Source organism: Scatophagus argus, chromosome 3 (assembly GCF_020382885.2).
Source record: "Scatophagus argus isolate fScaArg1 chromosome 3, fScaArg1.pri, whole genome shotgun sequence".
In the NCBI taxonomy this organism is placed as follows: domain Eukaryota; kingdom Metazoa; phylum Chordata; class Actinopteri; family Scatophagidae; genus Scatophagus; species Scatophagus argus.
The window spans coordinates 11,879,362-11,898,347 of record NC_058495.1 but is presented as its reverse complement, the minus strand read 5'-3'; the positions used below and the strand labels follow the sequence as shown (position 1 = coordinate 11,898,347).

General features: G+C 38.2%; 2 protein-coding genes across 8 annotated transcripts in view; both read left to right on the top strand.

The window, feature by feature from the left end:
* Positions 1-12,711, top strand: part of cfap20dc (CFAP20 domain containing) — a 33,940-nt gene extending 21,229 nt beyond the window's left edge. For 5 of the 6 annotated variants that reach the window (XM_046383539.1, XM_046383541.1, XM_046383540.1 and 2 more), the window contains 6 exons: positions 3,250-3,311; positions 7,831-7,925; positions 8,807-10,425; positions 11,684-11,790; positions 11,888-11,999; positions 12,133-12,711. In XM_046383539.1, coding sequence (XP_046239495.1) covers positions 3,250-3,311; positions 7,831-7,925; positions 8,807-8,919 — 270 coding nt within the window. In that variant the 3' untranslated portion in view covers positions 8,920-10,425; positions 11,684-11,790; positions 11,888-11,999; positions 12,133-12,711. Of the gene's footprint in view, positions 1-3,249; positions 3,312-7,830; positions 7,926-8,806; positions 10,426-11,683; positions 11,791-11,864; positions 12,000-12,132 lie in introns of all 6 variants that reach the window. The other variant, XM_046383537.1, reaches the window with a different exon arrangement.
* Positions 12,712-15,919: 3,208 nt separating this feature from the next.
* Positions 15,920-18,171, top strand: si:dkeyp-67f1.2 (uncharacterized protein LOC556106 homolog). 2 transcript variants are annotated; one of them, XM_046385311.1, is made up of 9 exons: positions 15,920-16,107; positions 16,193-16,291; positions 16,394-16,435; positions 16,555-16,669; positions 16,760-16,818; positions 17,186-17,236; positions 17,352-17,436; positions 17,517-17,643; positions 17,776-18,171. In XM_046385311.1, exons 1-9 carry the CDS (start codon positions 16,095-16,097, stop codon positions 17,878-17,880), a joined length of 696 nt encoding a protein of 231 aa, XP_046241267.1. In that variant the 5' UTR covers positions 15,920-16,094; the 3' UTR covers positions 17,881-18,171. The 2 variants fall into 2 exon arrangements, with proteins under 2 accessions (XP_046241267.1, XP_046241266.1); XM_046385310.1 differs by having other exon boundaries at positions 15,922-16,107; positions 16,552-16,669.
* Positions 18,172-18,986: the final 815 nt, after the last annotated feature.

The window sequence follows — 18,986 nt, the reverse complement described above, 5'->3', positions numbered from 1 at the left end:
ATCTGGCACTAGCACTGTGTTGTAAAAAATGATGCCAAATAGGTCTGTGCAGTTCAGGAATACCATGCAGCATAGTTTTACATCCAACTGTTTGGAGCAAAGGTTTCTTCTGAGTTTTATGTCTCCATAACACAGGGCAGACAAAAGGCCCAAAATCATGGCAATGTTGATCTGAGACAACCGCAGCTCTTTTAGGTTTTCTGAATGATGTAGCATCACTGACCCACTGTACCAGGATAACAAATGATGCACAGGGGTAGATATGCAGAATGTGTGGGATAATGGAGTTTGAGCACCAGAATAGCTAAATGTTTGAGTGTCACTCAAGGAAACTGGTCAAACAACAAAAGTGCCAGCTATAGCTAGAAGTTGCGGTGTGTCTATTCTTCTTCTTGACATGGTTGATAACATTTACCCAGATAGTACTGATACTTGCAGTAGGTGTCAATAGTCATCTGTTAACCATACTCATAAGTTCTGGTCTCTTTCCAAATTTAACAGATTCTGGCATCAGATATTTAATGCTAATGGAGACGGGTTTTGGCATGAACCTTAAACCTGAACCTCTCATGGCCCAATACACTGTCCCACCACCTGTGGCACTGAATTTTCCGTTGATAAAGCAGCGCGTTCTTGCTTTTACAATTCTATAATCTAAGCTCCTCATTTTATTTAAGTAGAAGCCGCTCTTTCCCCCTGATGCAATATTTGGCTCAAGCATATCTTAACATTAAATCTCCCATCAAACTTGAAAAGATTAGATTTTCTCTTACAGATTCAAGTATATCCTTTGACAAGACCTGAAAAGCCCTTTATTACTAAATATCTTAATAAGGCTACCATATATCCAGATGTCAACTAGGTGATGAGGATCTACCTATCCTGGGTTTTTCTGGGAAGCTGTACAGCAGGTAATGTTTCAGGCTAGACTCTGCTGCTATAGATTGCCAGTACTGCTTTGTTCACTCCCCTGACCTGCTCTGGGATGAAGAAATGATGTCTGGTCAAAATAAGTAACGCACTTCTGTTCTTCCCATTCTTTTAGAATGAAGTGTTTTCTTTGATTCTGTTGTTCATGTAATTTTAAATGACCATTTGAGGCACGGGGTTTAGTATTACAGTTGAAGCACCGAGATGGTTCAGCTCCTACCTCCCCAAAAGAATTTTCTCCATCACCCTACAGGTAACACATCATCATCAGTGCGTATTACCTGCAGAATTCCACAGGGTACAATTTTAGGTCCCATCTTATTTTTGGAAGAGGATTATATAAAGAAGGAATTGGAGCACACAGATAGCTAAAATTTACTTAAGGCAAAGCAAGGACTGCAGCTTGAACATAACTGCTTCTTCATCAACGTCATGTAATGTAATAGCCGTTAAGCAGGCACTAGACTTAAATAGCCTCCTGAGGCAATAATATGGTCTTTAGCTTTGACAAGATGGAGAGGGTAATGCTCTTGCTTTTCTTGCAGCTGAATATTACGATATACTGAAAGTGACACCATTCTTATCTTCTGCCTGTTACATTCACAGCAGAAGAATGTAGCCGTTAGTGTTTTAAAATGCTCAAGCATTATGAGATTTTACGGATCCCTTGATCTTGGTTTGTTCACCCTTCACTGTTCACCCTTATTTTCTGCCTCTTGCTGCTCTCTCCATTTTTCTTTTGTGTGTTTTTCTGAAGTGATCTTTCATAATTGCCTACACACAGAAGAGGACTTTTTGTCCAGCCCTGAACAGGCTGCACAAGGATTTCCATAAAATCCAGAAGCTTTTAGGCTTAAGTTGTGGTTATGCTAAGGTTTTTGTGAACATTTTCCTCACAAGGCTTGGGTTTGATTGGGCAGTGTTGTTCGTTTGTGCCTGTTTTCAATGGGGCATCATGTGTGATGGTGTCATTTTGGCCACTGTGGTGATGATCTGGACAGTGTGCTCTTCACTAAAGACATGTTGCTCATGTCCCTGCATTTAAATTTGAGTCACATTTGGTAGAAACAGAGAAAATATTAAGTGGCACAATGACATATTTTACTAATATACAGTAGATTAGTGTTTCCCACAGACTGACAGTGTAACCATGGCAGGTCACATTTTCTCTACTTTAGTTTTTCTCATAAACTGCTTTGATCTGCTCACCTTGCTGTCCATCTTCAGTTTTCTTTTCCCCACACAAACCCACACCTCTTGGTCTGACTGCACACACAGCTTGCCCTGCCTGTTTCTGCTGGATCATTTCTGTTTCTGTCTCCATGTGTCCACTCTTTCTTTGTCAGCAGGATATTTAGAAATTTGTGGATTTTTTTTAAAACAAAAGATGAGACACATGTGGAGGGGACTTATTATCAATGACACAGCATATCGAAACAATCAAAACCAACATGGTACCAAACAGCATTACTGCAATCAGTGGCACTTACAAACTGCAGTACTGGCACCTGTGCAGAACATGTGTGATTGTCAGTAGACAGGATGGGTAGAGCAAGGGCAAATTTATAACAATAGATCACAGATGGTGTGGTTCAATCAAATGCATAATATATACATATATATAAAATGTTAAAAATGCATCATCAAATTTAATGTGGTAGCTGTTAATATACCTGGATGGCCTGCTCAAATTAAGTCTGTGTGTGAAACACATGATGTGCTTATGAGAGAGAGAAAGGAGAGTGGGTCACACAGCTCCGAAAATAGAACATTAATATGTGGCAGGCAGTTTTGATACTGCGGCGAGCTGCCATACATAAGTTAATGTATGGGGAAACCATAGATTATCATTATTCAACGACAGCATAAAAATAAATAGGAATCTACATTTTCATTTGTCTCTTTGTCCCAGCCTTGATGTGACCTGTATTCCAATTGCAATAAAATCGAAGTACGCTTTAACAATTACACTTCACATTACAAAATTCTCCACATGCACAGCAGTGACAAAATGGCCTGTGACAGTTTATATGTCAAAGAAATACACCATTTCTGCTGAGAGACAACCATCGTTTGTCAAGCAGTCAAGCTCAAATAGATGTCGGTGGACATGATGGCTGTCATTACTGGCCGATACTGAATGAAACAAGTCATTCTGAATGTAAAAAAACATTTTCAATCTTGAGTGAGTGCAACAGCATATCACTTAGTGGTCTTTTAAACATCATATATACATATCAATATTGATTTCATTTATTTAAGTACAGAATATTTGGCAACATTTTTAACTTTTTTTTTTTCCTTGTATTACTTATCCAGCCAGCTAATCAGGGTCATCACTACCAGAAGGAAATGAACCCCCTCCTGCAATCAAACCCCAGGTAAGGAAGCACATGTCACACACATTGGTGACACATTTGCTGAGCAAATGTGTCTATTTCTAATCAAATGTACACCACAAGACTAGGGCAGAAACAAAGGTCTTGTATAGTGTTACCACTCCCATTTTTGTGTGTTTTGCAGATTCTTGAACATTGTGCGTTAAGTCCAGGCTATGAATAATTTTGTTTTCTTTAAAAAGAACCAACGTGATGTCTCTAAAAATGTTTTGGGTACTGCGTTGTTAGTTAAACACTGCAAGCCTCACTGACGTATTTCATATTTCCTGACAAAATGGCCTCATGTAGCCTGTATTTGTACTTGGCTGCATGCACATGAAACTCACCCTGAAATTTTTAATCAGATGGTAACCAGTGACTGCAGAATTAAAGCTAAATGTCAACAGTCAGATAGATATGCAGACTGGGGCTTATCTTGCTCACTGATGAGTATAAATAAATTGAGAGTATGCCAGGAATTGTAGTTTTCTTTTCCCTTAGCTGCTGTTGTCATTTGTGCTAGTACAGATTATTTTTCACTTATTGTTGTGCTTGTCAGGCGACTTTTTCTGGAACTTTTTATATTCTGGATAACTAATGTTAAGTTTAAGTTCATATGAAATGAAAGCAAGGGTTGGACTTTTAGCACTGACTTTCAGCAGTCATATAATGAGAAATCCATCATTGATGAAACAAAGGCTGACTTTTACATGGCTTAAGCCTCGGTTGTTCATAATTCAAAGCAACCGCAAGTCATGGTCTACCTTGTTTAACCCGCCTACAGGTTAAAACAAGTGTAAAATTGAAGTTCTTACCTCAAAAGGAAAACATATTGATGAATGGGCTTGCATTACTGAAGGAGGCAGAAGAACTTAGAACTGCTATTTGAAATATTTGGGAAAATGTATCCAATATCAACTTCAGACTTAAAAAATGCTCAGAAAATATACAGAAAACTCTTGAATTCAGTAAATGAACCAAAGTGAAAGTAGAGAAAGTGGGTACATCAAAAAGGTAAATTACAACATGTCATCTGTAAATATCCTGTGCCTTGTGTTGAACATTACAGACTGTTTTTATGTAACGGTGACAGAGTATGTTAGGCTGGCTTGGTAGATGCAAGATGCAAGATGAAATGGAATTATGTACAGTGTAACTCTAACTGACATTTACATCAGATCAGTAATGTACCCCAAAAGGCAAATAGCTTAGAGTCAAGGCTTGAGTTGAATAGCTCTTTTGTTGATTTAGACAAAGGGATAGACAGAGCTCTTCAGTCACTCAGCTCGTCATTAGAATAGAATATCACACGTTAGCTTCAGGAGCATATTACAATATATGGTGAGGAGATAGGATTTGATGAGATTTTATCAATACCAATGCAATTACTGATTCTTCTTATCGGTTCTATTCTTTGTTGATTCCCTTATTGATTCCTGATCTACATTCTACGTGGTAAAACAGGTAGGCCAGCACATATTTTCAGTGTCAAAGCAACTGTTTTAATCATCTCTGAGTCTGAAACATAATAGAAAAAAAGGCATGCAGGCGTGCAAAAGCTGTGATGCTTAACCTTCATTTTATTCTGTGTCTTTTTTTTCTTAGCTAAAGAAAAATATCTGCCTGTGTGGCATTAATGTTAAAAGATAGCATATTTGCCCTCAGTAATGGACATGCTGCTCAGCAGGGAAGCAATGGCACTTGTGCAGAGTGTAAAACATAAGGCATTACTGGAATTTAGGCTCATGTTGCGTAGAAAGATGTTTCACCATATTGCTAGTGTCTCCACTCCTAACGTGAAATTTTACATTTACATTTTACAGACATTACAACTAGCACTGTTTTTTCACATCATTCTTTGAGAAAAGAAGATGCTCTTTTTGCCTCTACCCCTGGACTCATCCTTGTTGCCAGTTTCCGGCAGCTTAGACACATCAGTTTGATATTAATTGTTTTGCAATAGGCAACTGTCAGAAAAACACGACAGCATTGTTAAAGGGAAGGGATCAGCTCGAAGGAATAAGATCTTGACGGAACGGACAATTTGGAACGAGTTTTCAAATGGAACTGGTTCTTGATTCCCATCCCTAATATAATGCAGTCTGAATTCTAGGCAGTATATAAAGCTGGCTTTCATGCATTGTATGTCCATGGCAGTATATGGATGGATCCCTCAGTTCCTCCCTCGGAGGGTTCTAGAGACCCTGCATCGCCTTGCTGGCTGCTAATGCAGAGCCCTGTCTCTGCATATCTACATCTCTTTGTGGGTTTACACAAGCATGCAGCATGTTACAAAACAAGACAAAGGGATTGCATCATGGTTCCACTACTCAAATTATGCAACCACCTCCTCTCTAAATGTTTTGATTTATTGATGAAAAGCAAGGTAGCTTGGTACGAACATGTGTAGACTCCCATGTACTGAAATATTTAGGTGTTATTGTTTAATACTGATTTAAAAATGTTACATTAATTACATCTGATCAATGGTAATGACAGGTGGGGCCTTTTCTTTTTGTCATTTATTAGTGCTGCTGTTGCGTACTGTTTTTGGGCTGCTTAAGTATTCAGCGAGGTTATGCTGTTTGATTCAATGGCCACTGAAATGAATATTACTACTGACAGACACCTCAAACATCCTCCCCGACTCGTTTCTCACAGCACCACAGCATCCGCAGCTGTACAACTGAAATCAGATGTAGAAGCAAGCCTTGATTTACATATTGAAGAGCAGCTGCACAGGATTTGTCATTGTTTTCTCTACTTTTCTTTTAGGCATTGCATTCTGAGACATCCTTACACTGAATTCTATCATGGTATTTTCTGAGCATCCTGGCATCACTGTCAGGCTTCCTTGCTGTCGAGAGCTACATTTTTCTTGACGACTAAAATGCTTCTTTTATTGTGCTTAATGTTGCCAGGGCTTTTCTAGTATTTTTTTTTAGCATGTTAGTTTGCATGTGTGCTTGTATCTGCTCTTGGCTGGCATACCAAATGTGAAAACAGAAATGAGGCTGTCAGAGGGACCTTGTGTAAATTTAATTGTAGTACAATAAACAGAATTGTGATACTCAATACAGTTGCCAGAGTGTCAGACAAACAAAGTTGCCTCAATACTGTTTCAATGGGAGATATTTGGAAAACTTAATTTTGTTATACTTCACCGCTGTGCAAAAACAGATTACTTGCTCAAATTAAATCAACCTAATTTATTCCTTTTATCACAGGTTCTTCCATATCTGCATTATAATGACTTTAAAATCTAAGAATTTAATCATTCTCACCAAGTCCCCCTTTACAATTTGAAGTCCAATTTGCAGCTCTGTGGCAGAGGCCTTTGTCCTCGAAAATTGCTTCCATTAACTTTTGTACTATGTTCCTGCCTATCACGTAGTCAAAGGGGGTTAGAGTGGGCTGCCTTTGTTAGAAAGAAAAATCAGCGCCTCAATAGAGATGATGCACTTGATCACTTTAAAGGCATATGGTTAGAAATGAAGAAATTTCTGATTCATGCTTAAATGCATGGATGTTTCTGATAAAAAATTAATCAGCCTTTTTGTAAGTGTTCGTTTTCTCGTGGCTTGATGGATGAATGAATTCAATCTTCAGCGTAGTGCTTAAATGTGCATGTATAGGCTCATTTCTGCTGTCATCTTCCTATTTAATGTAGCTGTTAAAATATAGTTTATTCGATAATCCAGCAGTTCTTTGAGTTAGCGTTGGCATCTGTCATGTTTTTACCTTACTGGTGCAGTTACTTCCACATACCATATAGCTAAAGGTAGATGCACCTACAGTATTACAGTGTTCGCTGTCATAATGACAAGGAAGATTCATTAGCACCCATTAAAACCAACATCCTTTTATATCTACAACAGTAACGTTAATCAGAGATACTGTAATTGCGAGTGCTTTGAATGTAGCCTGCTTTAACATGTCAGGATTTTGTCAATAGTATATAGACTTAGGGAATATAATGTGCTCTGGTTACTGTACAGAAGAACCTCAATGTGTTATGAAAGATGTTATGTCAAGAGGCTAACGGATAACTGAAATCACGCTACTGATGTGTAGCCTAAAATAATTATGAATTCTGTTCATCTTGTGGTGTTTATTTTTCTCTTCTCCTCTGGAAAATGATGGATGTGTAGTCATAGCCTGTGTACTTCTCTACCAGGAAGATAAACTCATTTGGAGTGAAAGCAAGTGTTGCTCTCACACACATAGACAAGGTTAAGACCCCTACTCTGGGCCAGAATGTGGACACTTGGAAGTCACAGCTTGAGTCAGAACCTAATAAATGATCCTTCGGGTGAAACTGTGAGGCGGAGAGGCTAAGTGTGCTGGAGAAGTGGCTCAAGGACAAGGGAAGCTTAGATGGGGTTCTGAGAGCATGCGATGATGGGACTTCATTGTTAAAATGTCAGATAGAGGCAATTTGATGTGCAGGGTACAGTAGGAGGATGGTGAGTGTAATGGCATGTGTTGTCATGACTGTATGCCTTTATGGTCTTTTCCCTAGGGAGTGGATGGATGTGCTCAGCCCTCCTATTATGCCTCCCAGTCAGCAGAGAAGGTCAGGCAGCACATGGAACAATCGGGAAAATCTAATCGGAGGTACAGTAACCTTAATCTTGGTCCTTTTTAGCCCCAGACGCTTTTTCATGTCCTTAAAAGTCAGGTAGACAGCAAACAATAAAATTGCTTCAACATTAAGCACACTAATTGCACAAATGCATATAACTAATGGAAACATTCACTGGTGTCAAAGCTTACAAAAATGTTAAGCTTCCACCAAAGACTACACTCAGCAGGGGGGAAAAGCATGTGAAACTTTATCCAATTAAGGGTAAAAACCTCATGAGAGTGGAGCTCTCTGTCCTCCACATAACTCCATAGGTCAAAAGAGACAGGCTCATTACAGGTCTGTACCCCCTAGACACATCGACAAGGTTAATTGATGAAACCTTTTCAGTTTACAACATCATTTTTAAACCTCTTACACAATGTGTCTTATAATTAGTTTTCATTATCGTCACCGAAGTTCTGATAAGATAAAATGTTCCTCCTGGAGCATTCCATAACCTTTTTAGCATTTCACTGCCTGTCAATTTAACAGCTAAATTCACATGCTTTAAAGTAGTGGGGATTACAGGGAATCTCTTTACAGCTTCATAATATGGTACAGGGTCTGGGTGTCTTAGGTGTTGATTGATGAGAAAAAAAATGGCAGCGGCAGAAAACTTTTAAATCCACCTGAGAGTCTGGGAGTCTGAAGGTCACCTCACCATCCGCTCTTCTCATTTTATTCCAGTAACAGTAGGCCCTTATTCTTATCTGGTATGCATGTGCTACCGTACAAGTAACATATAATTTACATTTTTCATTTATATACTTTATCTGTGCCAGCTTCATTCATTTGAATTACTGCTGCACTATTATCTTTGTATATTTTGAACAATTACCTCTCAATGGATGATTTTCTTGCATTATTACAGGAGGGGATGAGATGGTGAATGAAGAGGAGGACGAGTATTTGAATCTGCTGTATGATCCTTGCCTGAACTGCTATTTTGATCCAAATACGGGGAAGTACTATGAACTAGCCTAAGTCAAAGCTGAGAATCCAAATGAATAAATCAGAAGCCATTGACAACTGGTGAATGGCTTCAGGATTTTTTTAGGCCTAGCTTATTGATCAGTAATGAATAACCCATTCACAAAAACTTTTCTATGTTGCTGCTTTTGTTTTTGAGAGACTAACAGGAATTTTGTGTCTCCATAAGTAGTTTCATCTAAGTGCATAAAGGAATGAGACTCAAAATCTCTGATACATGCCTGGTGCAAAAAAAAAAAAATGAGTCATTGCCCGTTCAGTAGCACATCTGATTCTAGAGAGAGTCTTTTCAATGACTTGGCTAGCAAATCAATATGTAAGCCATTTCAAAGAACATCCTGCAGCTTCTTTTGGAGGAGAGGAAAAAAATTTCTAACATTTAAATCCTGCCAGGATTACTTTTAACAATACAGGACGTTTTGTTCTTCGTTTACCATACTTCATGTTAAAAAGTCATTGAAAGCATATCAACCTGTGTGGATTTTGTGCAAATAAATTTTATTTGAAATTACAGCAGATTTCATGCGTGGGTTTTAGTTCAAGTTTCCTGGTACAGCAGTTGCCCTCAATTAATATTCTCACAAGTAAAAGAGGGAAAAGAAGATGATTGATATATTTTTTTTATGAATTTCAGTTGTTGAATATTGTACAGTCACAATGGTCCCTGTGTTCACAGCTGAACCTCTAACTAGGGTTTTCTTATTGCTTGTGAGCGTAAGCAGCAATAACAACAGACGGGCAGCTCGTGAGGCTGGCAGGTCTTTTCATCAGTCATGCCAAAACGCTGATCACACCTGATGAGCGGGTGATATGAGATTGATTCATCATTTTCAACGTGTGATGAATTGTTGCTTCACAATGGCTGGAAGAAAAAAAATTAAACAAACGAAGCAAAGAAATCATCTGTCAAATTGTGTTTGCTAGTAGTTAGTAACAAGCAGTAGTAGCCAGCCAGCTAGCCAGGTGGCACAGCCAGCATGCTGAGCTCAAGTCAGAAGGCAATCTACTTGTCAAATACTGATATATGGAGAGTGTACACAATTACCTCATATGAACTGTCATTAGAAATATGTTCATGATTTGTGCAGTGTTAGCTAAAACACTGTGTCCCGCAGTGCATTTTTCCACTCAAGTCACGACTTAGCAAAACAAACCCTGAACAAAGAAAGCACCATTTTAGACACAAAATTAAACATTTGACAGAGAATGTTTCACGGTCTTTTATTTTAAACATGACGTCATATGACGATCTCTGAATAGGGGCGTGGAAATAGTGCTCGTCACTACAGGTGAGAGCAACCCGGAAGTAAACAAACGTGGTTCTTTAACTGATCGCCGTTTCAGTCCGATAACAAACATTTCAAGTGATTCAAAATATGCCCACCAATTCGGGACTCTGTTTGTTGTAATTAGCTAGACTTTAATGTTCTGAGCTTTATTGTTCCATGATGAAAGTTTATTAACGAGGCTCTAAAGTTCGCAAGGATGTCAGCACAACAGGTAAATATGTAGGCCTGAAGACAATGACGTATGGTTTGGAGATAAAATCGATCGCTGTACAACAAAATACAAGCATCAATATTATGATCATCAGAGTTACTTGTATTCACGGTGCAGATGCAGGCTTACGGTACGTAACAGAGTTTAGTGCGGCAAGCGTGCAGCCGTTTAAACTTGCCATATAGTTTAGCCTTAAAAAAGATGCAATTTGTCTTCATTATTTAGTTCTTGGAAGAATGAAACCTAGGCTGATAGTATGCTATGAGATTAATAAAAATGATGCTCTACATTTAGCCTGCTCCTTGGTGAGAAAGTGTTACCTGTGCGCACTAAATACACTTGATGTTACTTACTATTTTACGCATCTATGTGGAATCATTCAGCATCCTCATTCATTTCACTGTCAAGATCATAATGCCAAGAAGTGGTGGAATGACATGATTCTTAAAGCAGTCTTATAATATAAGTGGAGCTGTGTTTGGGTTCAGGTGTCAAGATCCGTTCACTTCACAGACTGCTTGATTGAATGGCAGAACGGTTCTGCACTTTCCCACCTTACACTAAGATGAAGTATCATATGTGAATGACACAGACCAAATAGTGGATTCTTCCTGTTAAACAAAATGGGTGATCAAAACCTGGCAACCTTCTAGTCAAATTCTGACTGATTTGAATTTTTTAAGTAATAAGTGTTTGTTTTCTTACATGTTTTCAGATAATATGCTTATAGTATAGTATTATAAGTCACTTAATCAAAGACAAAGTAATGTCATATGTGACAAGTGTGGTGATAAAACCTGCGACTGCAGTCTTATCACATCACAGTTGTCTGACACCTCCTCACCCTTGTGATTAATTGCTCCTGTTGGATTTTTTCTTTTTTTTTTTACTTTCTGGCCATGTTCCATGTGAATCCTAATTATCACTACAAAGACCAATGTTCTCACACTCAACTCCTAACATTACCCATGATGTCATGCATAGTTCTGACTTTAAATATATAGTTCAGTGATCACAGTTCTGATGCAAGTGATCATTTATCGTCAAGAACACATGCTTGTCCGGGGATTCACACCCCTTCTGTTGAGCTTTCGGGTCGTACACCAGTGTGATCCATAACACAGCTCTCTTCAGCTGTCATATCTCCTGCCTGTATTTCCTTTTTATCTGAGCCACACATCATGAATTCAGCTGTTAGGTTTATGGGCTCTTTAACTACCCCACTGTTAGAGCTTATTGGATTCATTTGTCTTTTTAGTCCAGTTTAAGGCTTCACCCTGGGATTCTTGCATCTGTGATCTTCGTCTCGGTGGTAGCAGTTGTTGCAGCTGTATTGATCATCCGAAAATACTTCTTCCCAGTCAAGTGAGCACACTTCATTAATGAGCCCTAATGAGATTAGTTAATATTCTAAGTGCAGTAAAAACATATAACCCCAGCCTGTCACATCACTCTTTTTCAGCGAGGCAACATACAGATACTCACTGCTGAGGCGAATGGAGGATCAGGGTTCAGCAGTGACAGAGGAGGATGGCGACAGGGGGCCCTGCACAGTTGGAGAGGAGTCAGATGAGGTCAGTGCATCAAGGCTTCCCTGATAGTAGCTTTCACACTCATCCGTTCCACAGTACAGCTTGACACAGCTGTAACCTTCCTCATCACATCAAATGTCATTTGTAACTTCCTTTTTTTCCCCCCTTGTGACAGGATCTTCTGGAATAAATCTTAGACCAAGATGCTGCTGGACTGACAGAAAATCAGTTTATTGTGGATGAAGTATATGGTTTAGGGCTGCAACTAATGATTATTTCATAATGAGCAATCTTCTGATTGTGTTTTTGATGCCTGATTAATCATTTGGTCAACACAACATAAGAAAACAAAAAGAAAAAAAAAAATACCCATCGCAATTTCCTACAGCCTCTGGTTCTGTTCGAGCAGTCCAAAGGCAGCATATGAACACGTTTGAGAAGCTGGAACGATCAAATGTTTGGCATTTTGCTTTGAACAGTAACCCAACTGATTAATCAACTATCAAAGTTGTTGTCAGTTAATTGTCTGTCAATTTAATAACCACTTAATGGATGAGTTACAGATTTTGTGTGTATTTTATTCATTATCTGACTTGAACTTTCATCAGAGTGTTATTTCTTTCTCCTGTATGTGAAAAATGGAGCTGGATATGTATTATCTCACTTTTAATAAAGATGCACATTAAGTATTTATCAGCAAAATGAACTATGATTTTTAAGCAGGGTTAGTATATTAAAAATACAGCGATTTACACAGCTTGTCCACTTTCTTTATTACACTGCCAGTGTTTGAAAAGCATGATAAATATTATATAATTTTAGAATCATTTGTAGATTTCTAGTTTTATATTTTCTGGTCATGTGAAAAGGAGTCTCATGCTGCTGATCCCACTGTGAATCAACACTTTTCGCTGGTCTTATAAAAAGCTGCCAGTTAATTTGAGGATAAATTCTGATTAAACCAGAGTCTAGTCAAAATCTGTAAGAATCGTGTAAGAATCAGTAAAATGAGTGGATAAATTTACCTGATAGTTATAAATCAAAATGTAACAAAACATTTGATTGCAGCGTTATTTTTATACCTCAACACTCATTTGCTATCAGTCTGAATATGTAAGAGAAATCACAACATAATTCAACAGTTATGAATGTGTCACATGGAAATTTGACATTTTAGATGATTTCAAACTCCATAACTGACTGGCAGCTAAATATAGTCACACTAAGACTGCAGACATCTACCAGTTGGCCAGTTCCCTTTGAAATATATTTCCCTTTTCATGCTAACACTAACCCACTTAAAGTAAATTTGCTGTAAAGTTCAGAGCCTGCTGACTCTTTAATGGACTTCCAGACTGAGTGATGTTGCATATCTTTTGACAGCTGCATTTGCCACCAAGAAAAAAAAAAAGAAGCAACTCCACCCACTAGGTAACATTATTAGGAACATTATTATGTGAACATTAAAGTCACAGGATGCCAGTGGCAGCGTTCATTATTGTTTCTCTTTTATTTGGTGTTTGTATGATTAAGAATTTAAGCAGCGGAGTCAGGCTGTTGTCATCGGTCCTCCCTGTGATATGAATGATTGGGTTTGCACTGCAGTTACTGATGATTATATGACTGGTGTTAATGATGCCTGCTGTGTTAACACTTTATGATGTTTTTGCCGCTTGCGTTATTCATTCTTTTGATTTCTTGTCTTAAGAGCATCTCTGCTTTGTTAGAATGAAAATCTTTAATTGTTGATACTTCTCGTTTCCTAAAGTTGCCCATTTAAAACCACGTGTGTCTCATAATTCCTTCTAAGCTGGACAGGCATATTGTTTTCCAAAAAGGGAACAGCACATGGATGTTTTATTCCGACAATGATACCCAGGCTTTCATTCTCTGAATGCATAATGTTCCCTCTGATCAGTAAAAAGAGGTGCACACAGACCCTCTGCTGGTTCTCTTTAGTATTACAGCATGTTAGACATTTGAGTTAAGATGCAGTAAATGTGTACTGTTGTAACCTAAATTCCTTCCTATGTAATATTTTCTAAACACAGTGTGGTGTGCATCATTACCTTAAGAAACAGGGAAGTCAATGTTAGGGGCCTCACAGGAAAATAAACTGGAAGACACTAAGCCTCTGACAAAGGCTGGACAAACACCAGGAAAGGTTCAGCCCCAACACAAAAAACAAAATACTACACCATGATTCACCTCTGCTGTGTCTTTTTCATTTCATTACAAGAGCTTTCAGGTGTCAGGAAAATTCTTCCCAGCATTCACTGTATCCAAGCAACGCCTAATGTTATTGCACACATCTACTGTCCGGGGGCCCCACATAGTCGGTATTGTTCCAATTATCAGCATCTGTGTTTTTAAGTTCATCCTAAACTGTGCTGCTTTGGCTCTGATGTAGCAGCATCTCTGTGTCTGTAGTCACCACTCTGTGCTTTCACTCAATATCCTGCTCACAACACTGTCTGCCTGGTTGCATGTCTGGAGTAATAGCCTATCAACACTGAATAATATGAAGTAAGTGAAGCTGTCAATCAAATGTAGTGGAGTGAAAAGTACAACATGTGCCTCCAAAATGTTGTGGAATGCAAGTATAAAGTAGCAGAAAATGAAATAAGTAAAGTATAAGCTGCTCATACAATTTACCCACATACTTACCCAAGTATGTAAGGGAAAACCATATTGGTTGATGCCTAGTCTCCATGGCAATTAGTTTGTGGTGACTTCATTGTTTAACGTAAGTAAAGTGACTGAAAAAGCAAATAAAAAAATAAAATGGCTCTTGGAGTCCCAGTCTCACAGAGGAGCCCTGTGTCAAAATCTATTTTTATGCTTTTATGTTATTTTTAATGTTTCAGTTTGATTCTTAAATGATATACAAGTGGATGACAGATCTGCTGCGAAGTGCTGTTGTTTAGACTTGTGTCAGCCTACAAGCTGTTTTAGACATTTTGTTCTGATTTCTCCTGTAATTTGTCGCACATTGTGTGGTTCACTTGTCAAAATGTGGCCACACAGAAGCTTTAATTCTTTAATCAGTTACTCAAGTGTTCCTTGATGAATGAATTATGATTATGACCTAATTATAATCTGGCCACAGTAATTTTGATAACAGTCACAATATCACTTCATTGCTGCCTCCAGGAATATTTTTGTCTGGTCCCCTCGAGGCAGGTGAAAGCTTGAGCTCAGCCACAGCTCGAGGATCAGCAGGGCAGGTACTCTAAGGGATTAGCATCCCTTTCACCGTTTAACTGTGGAGAAGGACTAATTCCTGAGCAAACAGTGTTGCCTATCCATGAGAAAAGTATTTATTTTAATGCCTTTTGTCTTGACAAAAACACCATACTGGCCTATATGTCATCTCCATTGTGATAACAGGTAAAATGAGGGTTAAAACGTGTTTTGTAAATGAATTTTCATCTGATTCTGTTGCATTTAAATGAGTGAGGTTTTGAATGAAATCATTTCTATTCTTCTATAGGATTTTTTTTTCTTTTATTCTAGAGTTGATAGCAATTTTTTGTCTATCAGCAGTTTCATGCAGGCAAGTCCACACATCAAATGGGATTTACTAAAATTTACATACAAATAGAAAACTCTGATATATGGCACAGAGATTCTTGAAACATCTCTTCTTTTCATTTACTCATCCAATTTGAAATATGAAACTCGTGGCCTTTTTCTCCCCTTTGTGTCATTGACTCTCCAGGTTTCAAATGCTTGTTTGCACACCGGCTAAGTACAAACTGTTGTTTTCAAACCACATTGTTCACCTCAAATAGTGTCTGTTACCGGTGAACCACATTTGACATTGTAAAAGAGAGAAACTTGATCATCTAGTTTACTGTGGGTGTGTTGGTGTGTGTGTATGCATATATATATATATATATATAATTCCACATCCTGGTTTTTATGTAGCACAAGGAGGAGGAGGACTGTCACATGTTCTGCCTATCCAAACACTTCTCCTACAAGGCATGGTTATAGGAATTATCAGGGAGGGTGTTCACAGATGAGGTAACAGCAAAGCTCTGCTGTATCTACAATATTATTTGTTGACAGGAAATACTCGAAGGCCTCATCTTTTTCCTCCGGGAAACAAAAGCTCTCTGGTTTATTGCGGATATGAGATATCGAGGTGAGATTTTTACTTTGTTTAAAACGGAGGTAATTTTGCTTGTACGTCTGCAAACATTCATCCCTCCACTCTTTGTGCTTGTCAGCTGTTTTGCACCTTTTTGCTGTCATTGTTGTCCTCCTAATAATATGGGGAGTCTCCTTCAAATACTCTGACGTGCGAGAGAAAGCAAGAAGCATTCTTGGTGAGACCATTTCCAGCCATAAAATTGTTAATAATAAGCCAGCTCTGTTCATTTAGTTTTATTTGACACATTGTAACAATACTCTTTGTTCTTTTATTTTAGGGTTGAGTAATACAGTAACAACCACACCAAATGTGAAAACAGGTAAAATAAATTAGGACAGAGCTCATCTTTCTAGCATTGCATGACCTCCACTATAATTGCATGTATGACTTCCTGCAAGATCAGAAGCCCTTTTCTATGTGTACTTTTAACCACAGCAGCACCTGAGCCAAAGTGCGACCTCTCCAGAGTCTGTCCGCCCGACCATTTTGCTCTGTATATCAGGAGCGGAGCAGCTAATGTGGTCGGACCAAAGATCTGTTTCGAGGGTAAAATGTGTGTGTTTTAGCGGGGTAGGGTGTGAATCAAGTCAAGATGAAGACAGTGACACTGCTGTGAAACTCAACCTTACTGCTTTCTCAACAGCATTATGAGTCACGTGTTGAATAATGTTGGACCAGGACTGAACATTGTGGTGATAAATGGTGAGTAAAATATTCTGATTCTTCTGTGGGATTATGATAACATGTGTATACGGTAAATAATTTCAGTCAATAAAAGTGTTCTTAGCTTCAGAAGTTAATTTTTCACAATTGAGCCAGCAGTTGATACATAACTTTGTCTATCATAATGATGTTTTCTGGAGCTTTTCACATGGTCAGCATGGTGCAACACTGAATTTATATGACACTATAATATTGAAATAAGATTGGAGAAAATCATGAAAGTGCTAATGAAAACGATCAATGAGACAAACTGTTGATGGAGATCATGTTATAAGAGCAAAAACACCAGAAATATGCAAACCTATAAAAAATATGGCCGTTTTTTATGTGCTTTTTTCCATCTCAGGTGAAAATGGAGTTGTGGAAAAAAGTGACTACCTTAATATGAGAACTGGAAGTAAGAGGTGTTTTTTTTATTTTTTTCAATTCCATTTTCAATCTCAAAGTTTACTGAAACCAAAAATGACATTTTTTCTTTTTCTTTATCTTTGTTTTAATGACTCTAATAAAAGACCCAGAAGACATCCTGGCATATTTGAAGGAGATAAAACCTGGAATGATTGTTTTATTGGCCTCGTTTGATGATGTGACACATAAGTAAGTCGAAATCTCACTGATTCAAGGACTAAAACGATTTCATGACACAAAATATGACCCCTTTTTCCACTTTGTGGCAGGATGACAGATGAAATGAGGGAGGTATTTGTCGGAATGGGAAGCACTTTGATCAAGTCTGTGAAACACAGAGACAGCTGGGTGTTTGCTGGAAGAGCAGGGATGGAAACCAAAAGCCTCTATGAGAAGGTTAGTGAACCTGTTCACTGCAGTTTCACTTTGTTCTACGTGTGTCAGATCGTCTATTTTAAAATACACTTAAAGAGAATAAAGGCGTGATAATTGATGGCAAAACAAATATCTTCCCTGTTTCCCTGTCAGCAAGCTGTTAATGATGAGAAAACCAATATTTATGAAGGATGGCCGAATCTGGTGGAGGTGGGCGGCTGTTTCCCAAGGACCCCAACAGACGCACATAAACCTTAGAAGACTTTTGTGATGAAAATGAGAACACGATGGAAGCTTTTGCAGTGGCTTTTCAGGAAACTGTGTCGCTCCATGCTGTTTTACACTCCTTTTGAGACTCAGAACTTGTTGGATTCTTCCTCTGTTGCTCTTACTTGAGTTTCCTTGAAGTTTTCCACTTCCTAGTCTGAAGATATTAGGTGTCGCATTTTGTACAGATTGTAAAGCCATCTGAGGCAAGTTTGTCATTTGTGATTCCGGGGTTATAAAAATAAAACTGACTACACACTTGACACTTCAGTGTCCCAGCAGTTTGTCCCTCCCTCTGGGCTAAATGAACAATAATTTTTCAGATTCCTGGAGGTGGAGGATCATTTATTATTTAACTGTCAGTGAAAACCAAGCACTTTTCATTGTCTGTAGGGCCCTCTTTAATATCATATTTCTCTCTTTTTTTTTTTACATCACTTGTCATTATTTCCAACTGTTTTCACCCCTCCCAGTACGCCAGTGGGAGAGGAAGTGGTGAGAACTTACCCAAAGTAAAAGTGCCAATACAACAGTTTAAAAATACTGCATTACAAATAAAACCCCTTAAAAATCCGACTTAAGTAAGATTGCAGATGTAATCAGCATGTTACTGTTGTAGCTGGTCGACCTCTTAAGGGTCAGAAGATTAAAGAGACAGAGTCTAAGATAATTTACTAGAGAGGAAAAGCAAAAGAAACCTGAATTTAGTACATGCTTTTATTTTGCAACATCGGATGATTTAACTCCCATCTAGGAAATGTTTCATTGGTTGAAATGTAACCCATAGTGATCTGAATCATGACAGGGAGTCCTAACTACACACAGTTAGTTTTTATTTATTTATTTATTTCACCAGGGGTCACAAATCAAAAAGAATTGGCTGCATGTTTAACAATGCAGTTTTTTATAAGCTTATCATATGATTTTTATGATGTAAAATCTTAATCTGAAAAGTAACTACGACCTATCAGATAAAGGCAGTGAGAAGTAAAATATTTCCCTCTGAAATGTACTAAAGTAATACTAAAGTGAAGTACTAGTAACTTAAAATTCTTCTTAAGTGCAGTACTTGAGTAGATGTACCACACCACAGCTGT

Bases quoted from the DNA above. Each gene is read 5' to 3' on its own strand.
- si:dkeyp-67f1.2 (XM_046385310.1), top strand. The intron at 16,670-16,759 runs GTGTGTGTTTTA...CTTTCTCAACAG, and splicing joins ATCTGTTTCGAGGGTAAAAT to CATTATGAGTCACGTGTTGA. The intron at 17,437-17,516 runs GTAAGTCGAAAT...ACTTTGTGGCAG, and splicing joins TTTGATGATGTGACACATAA to GATGACAGATGAAATGAGGG.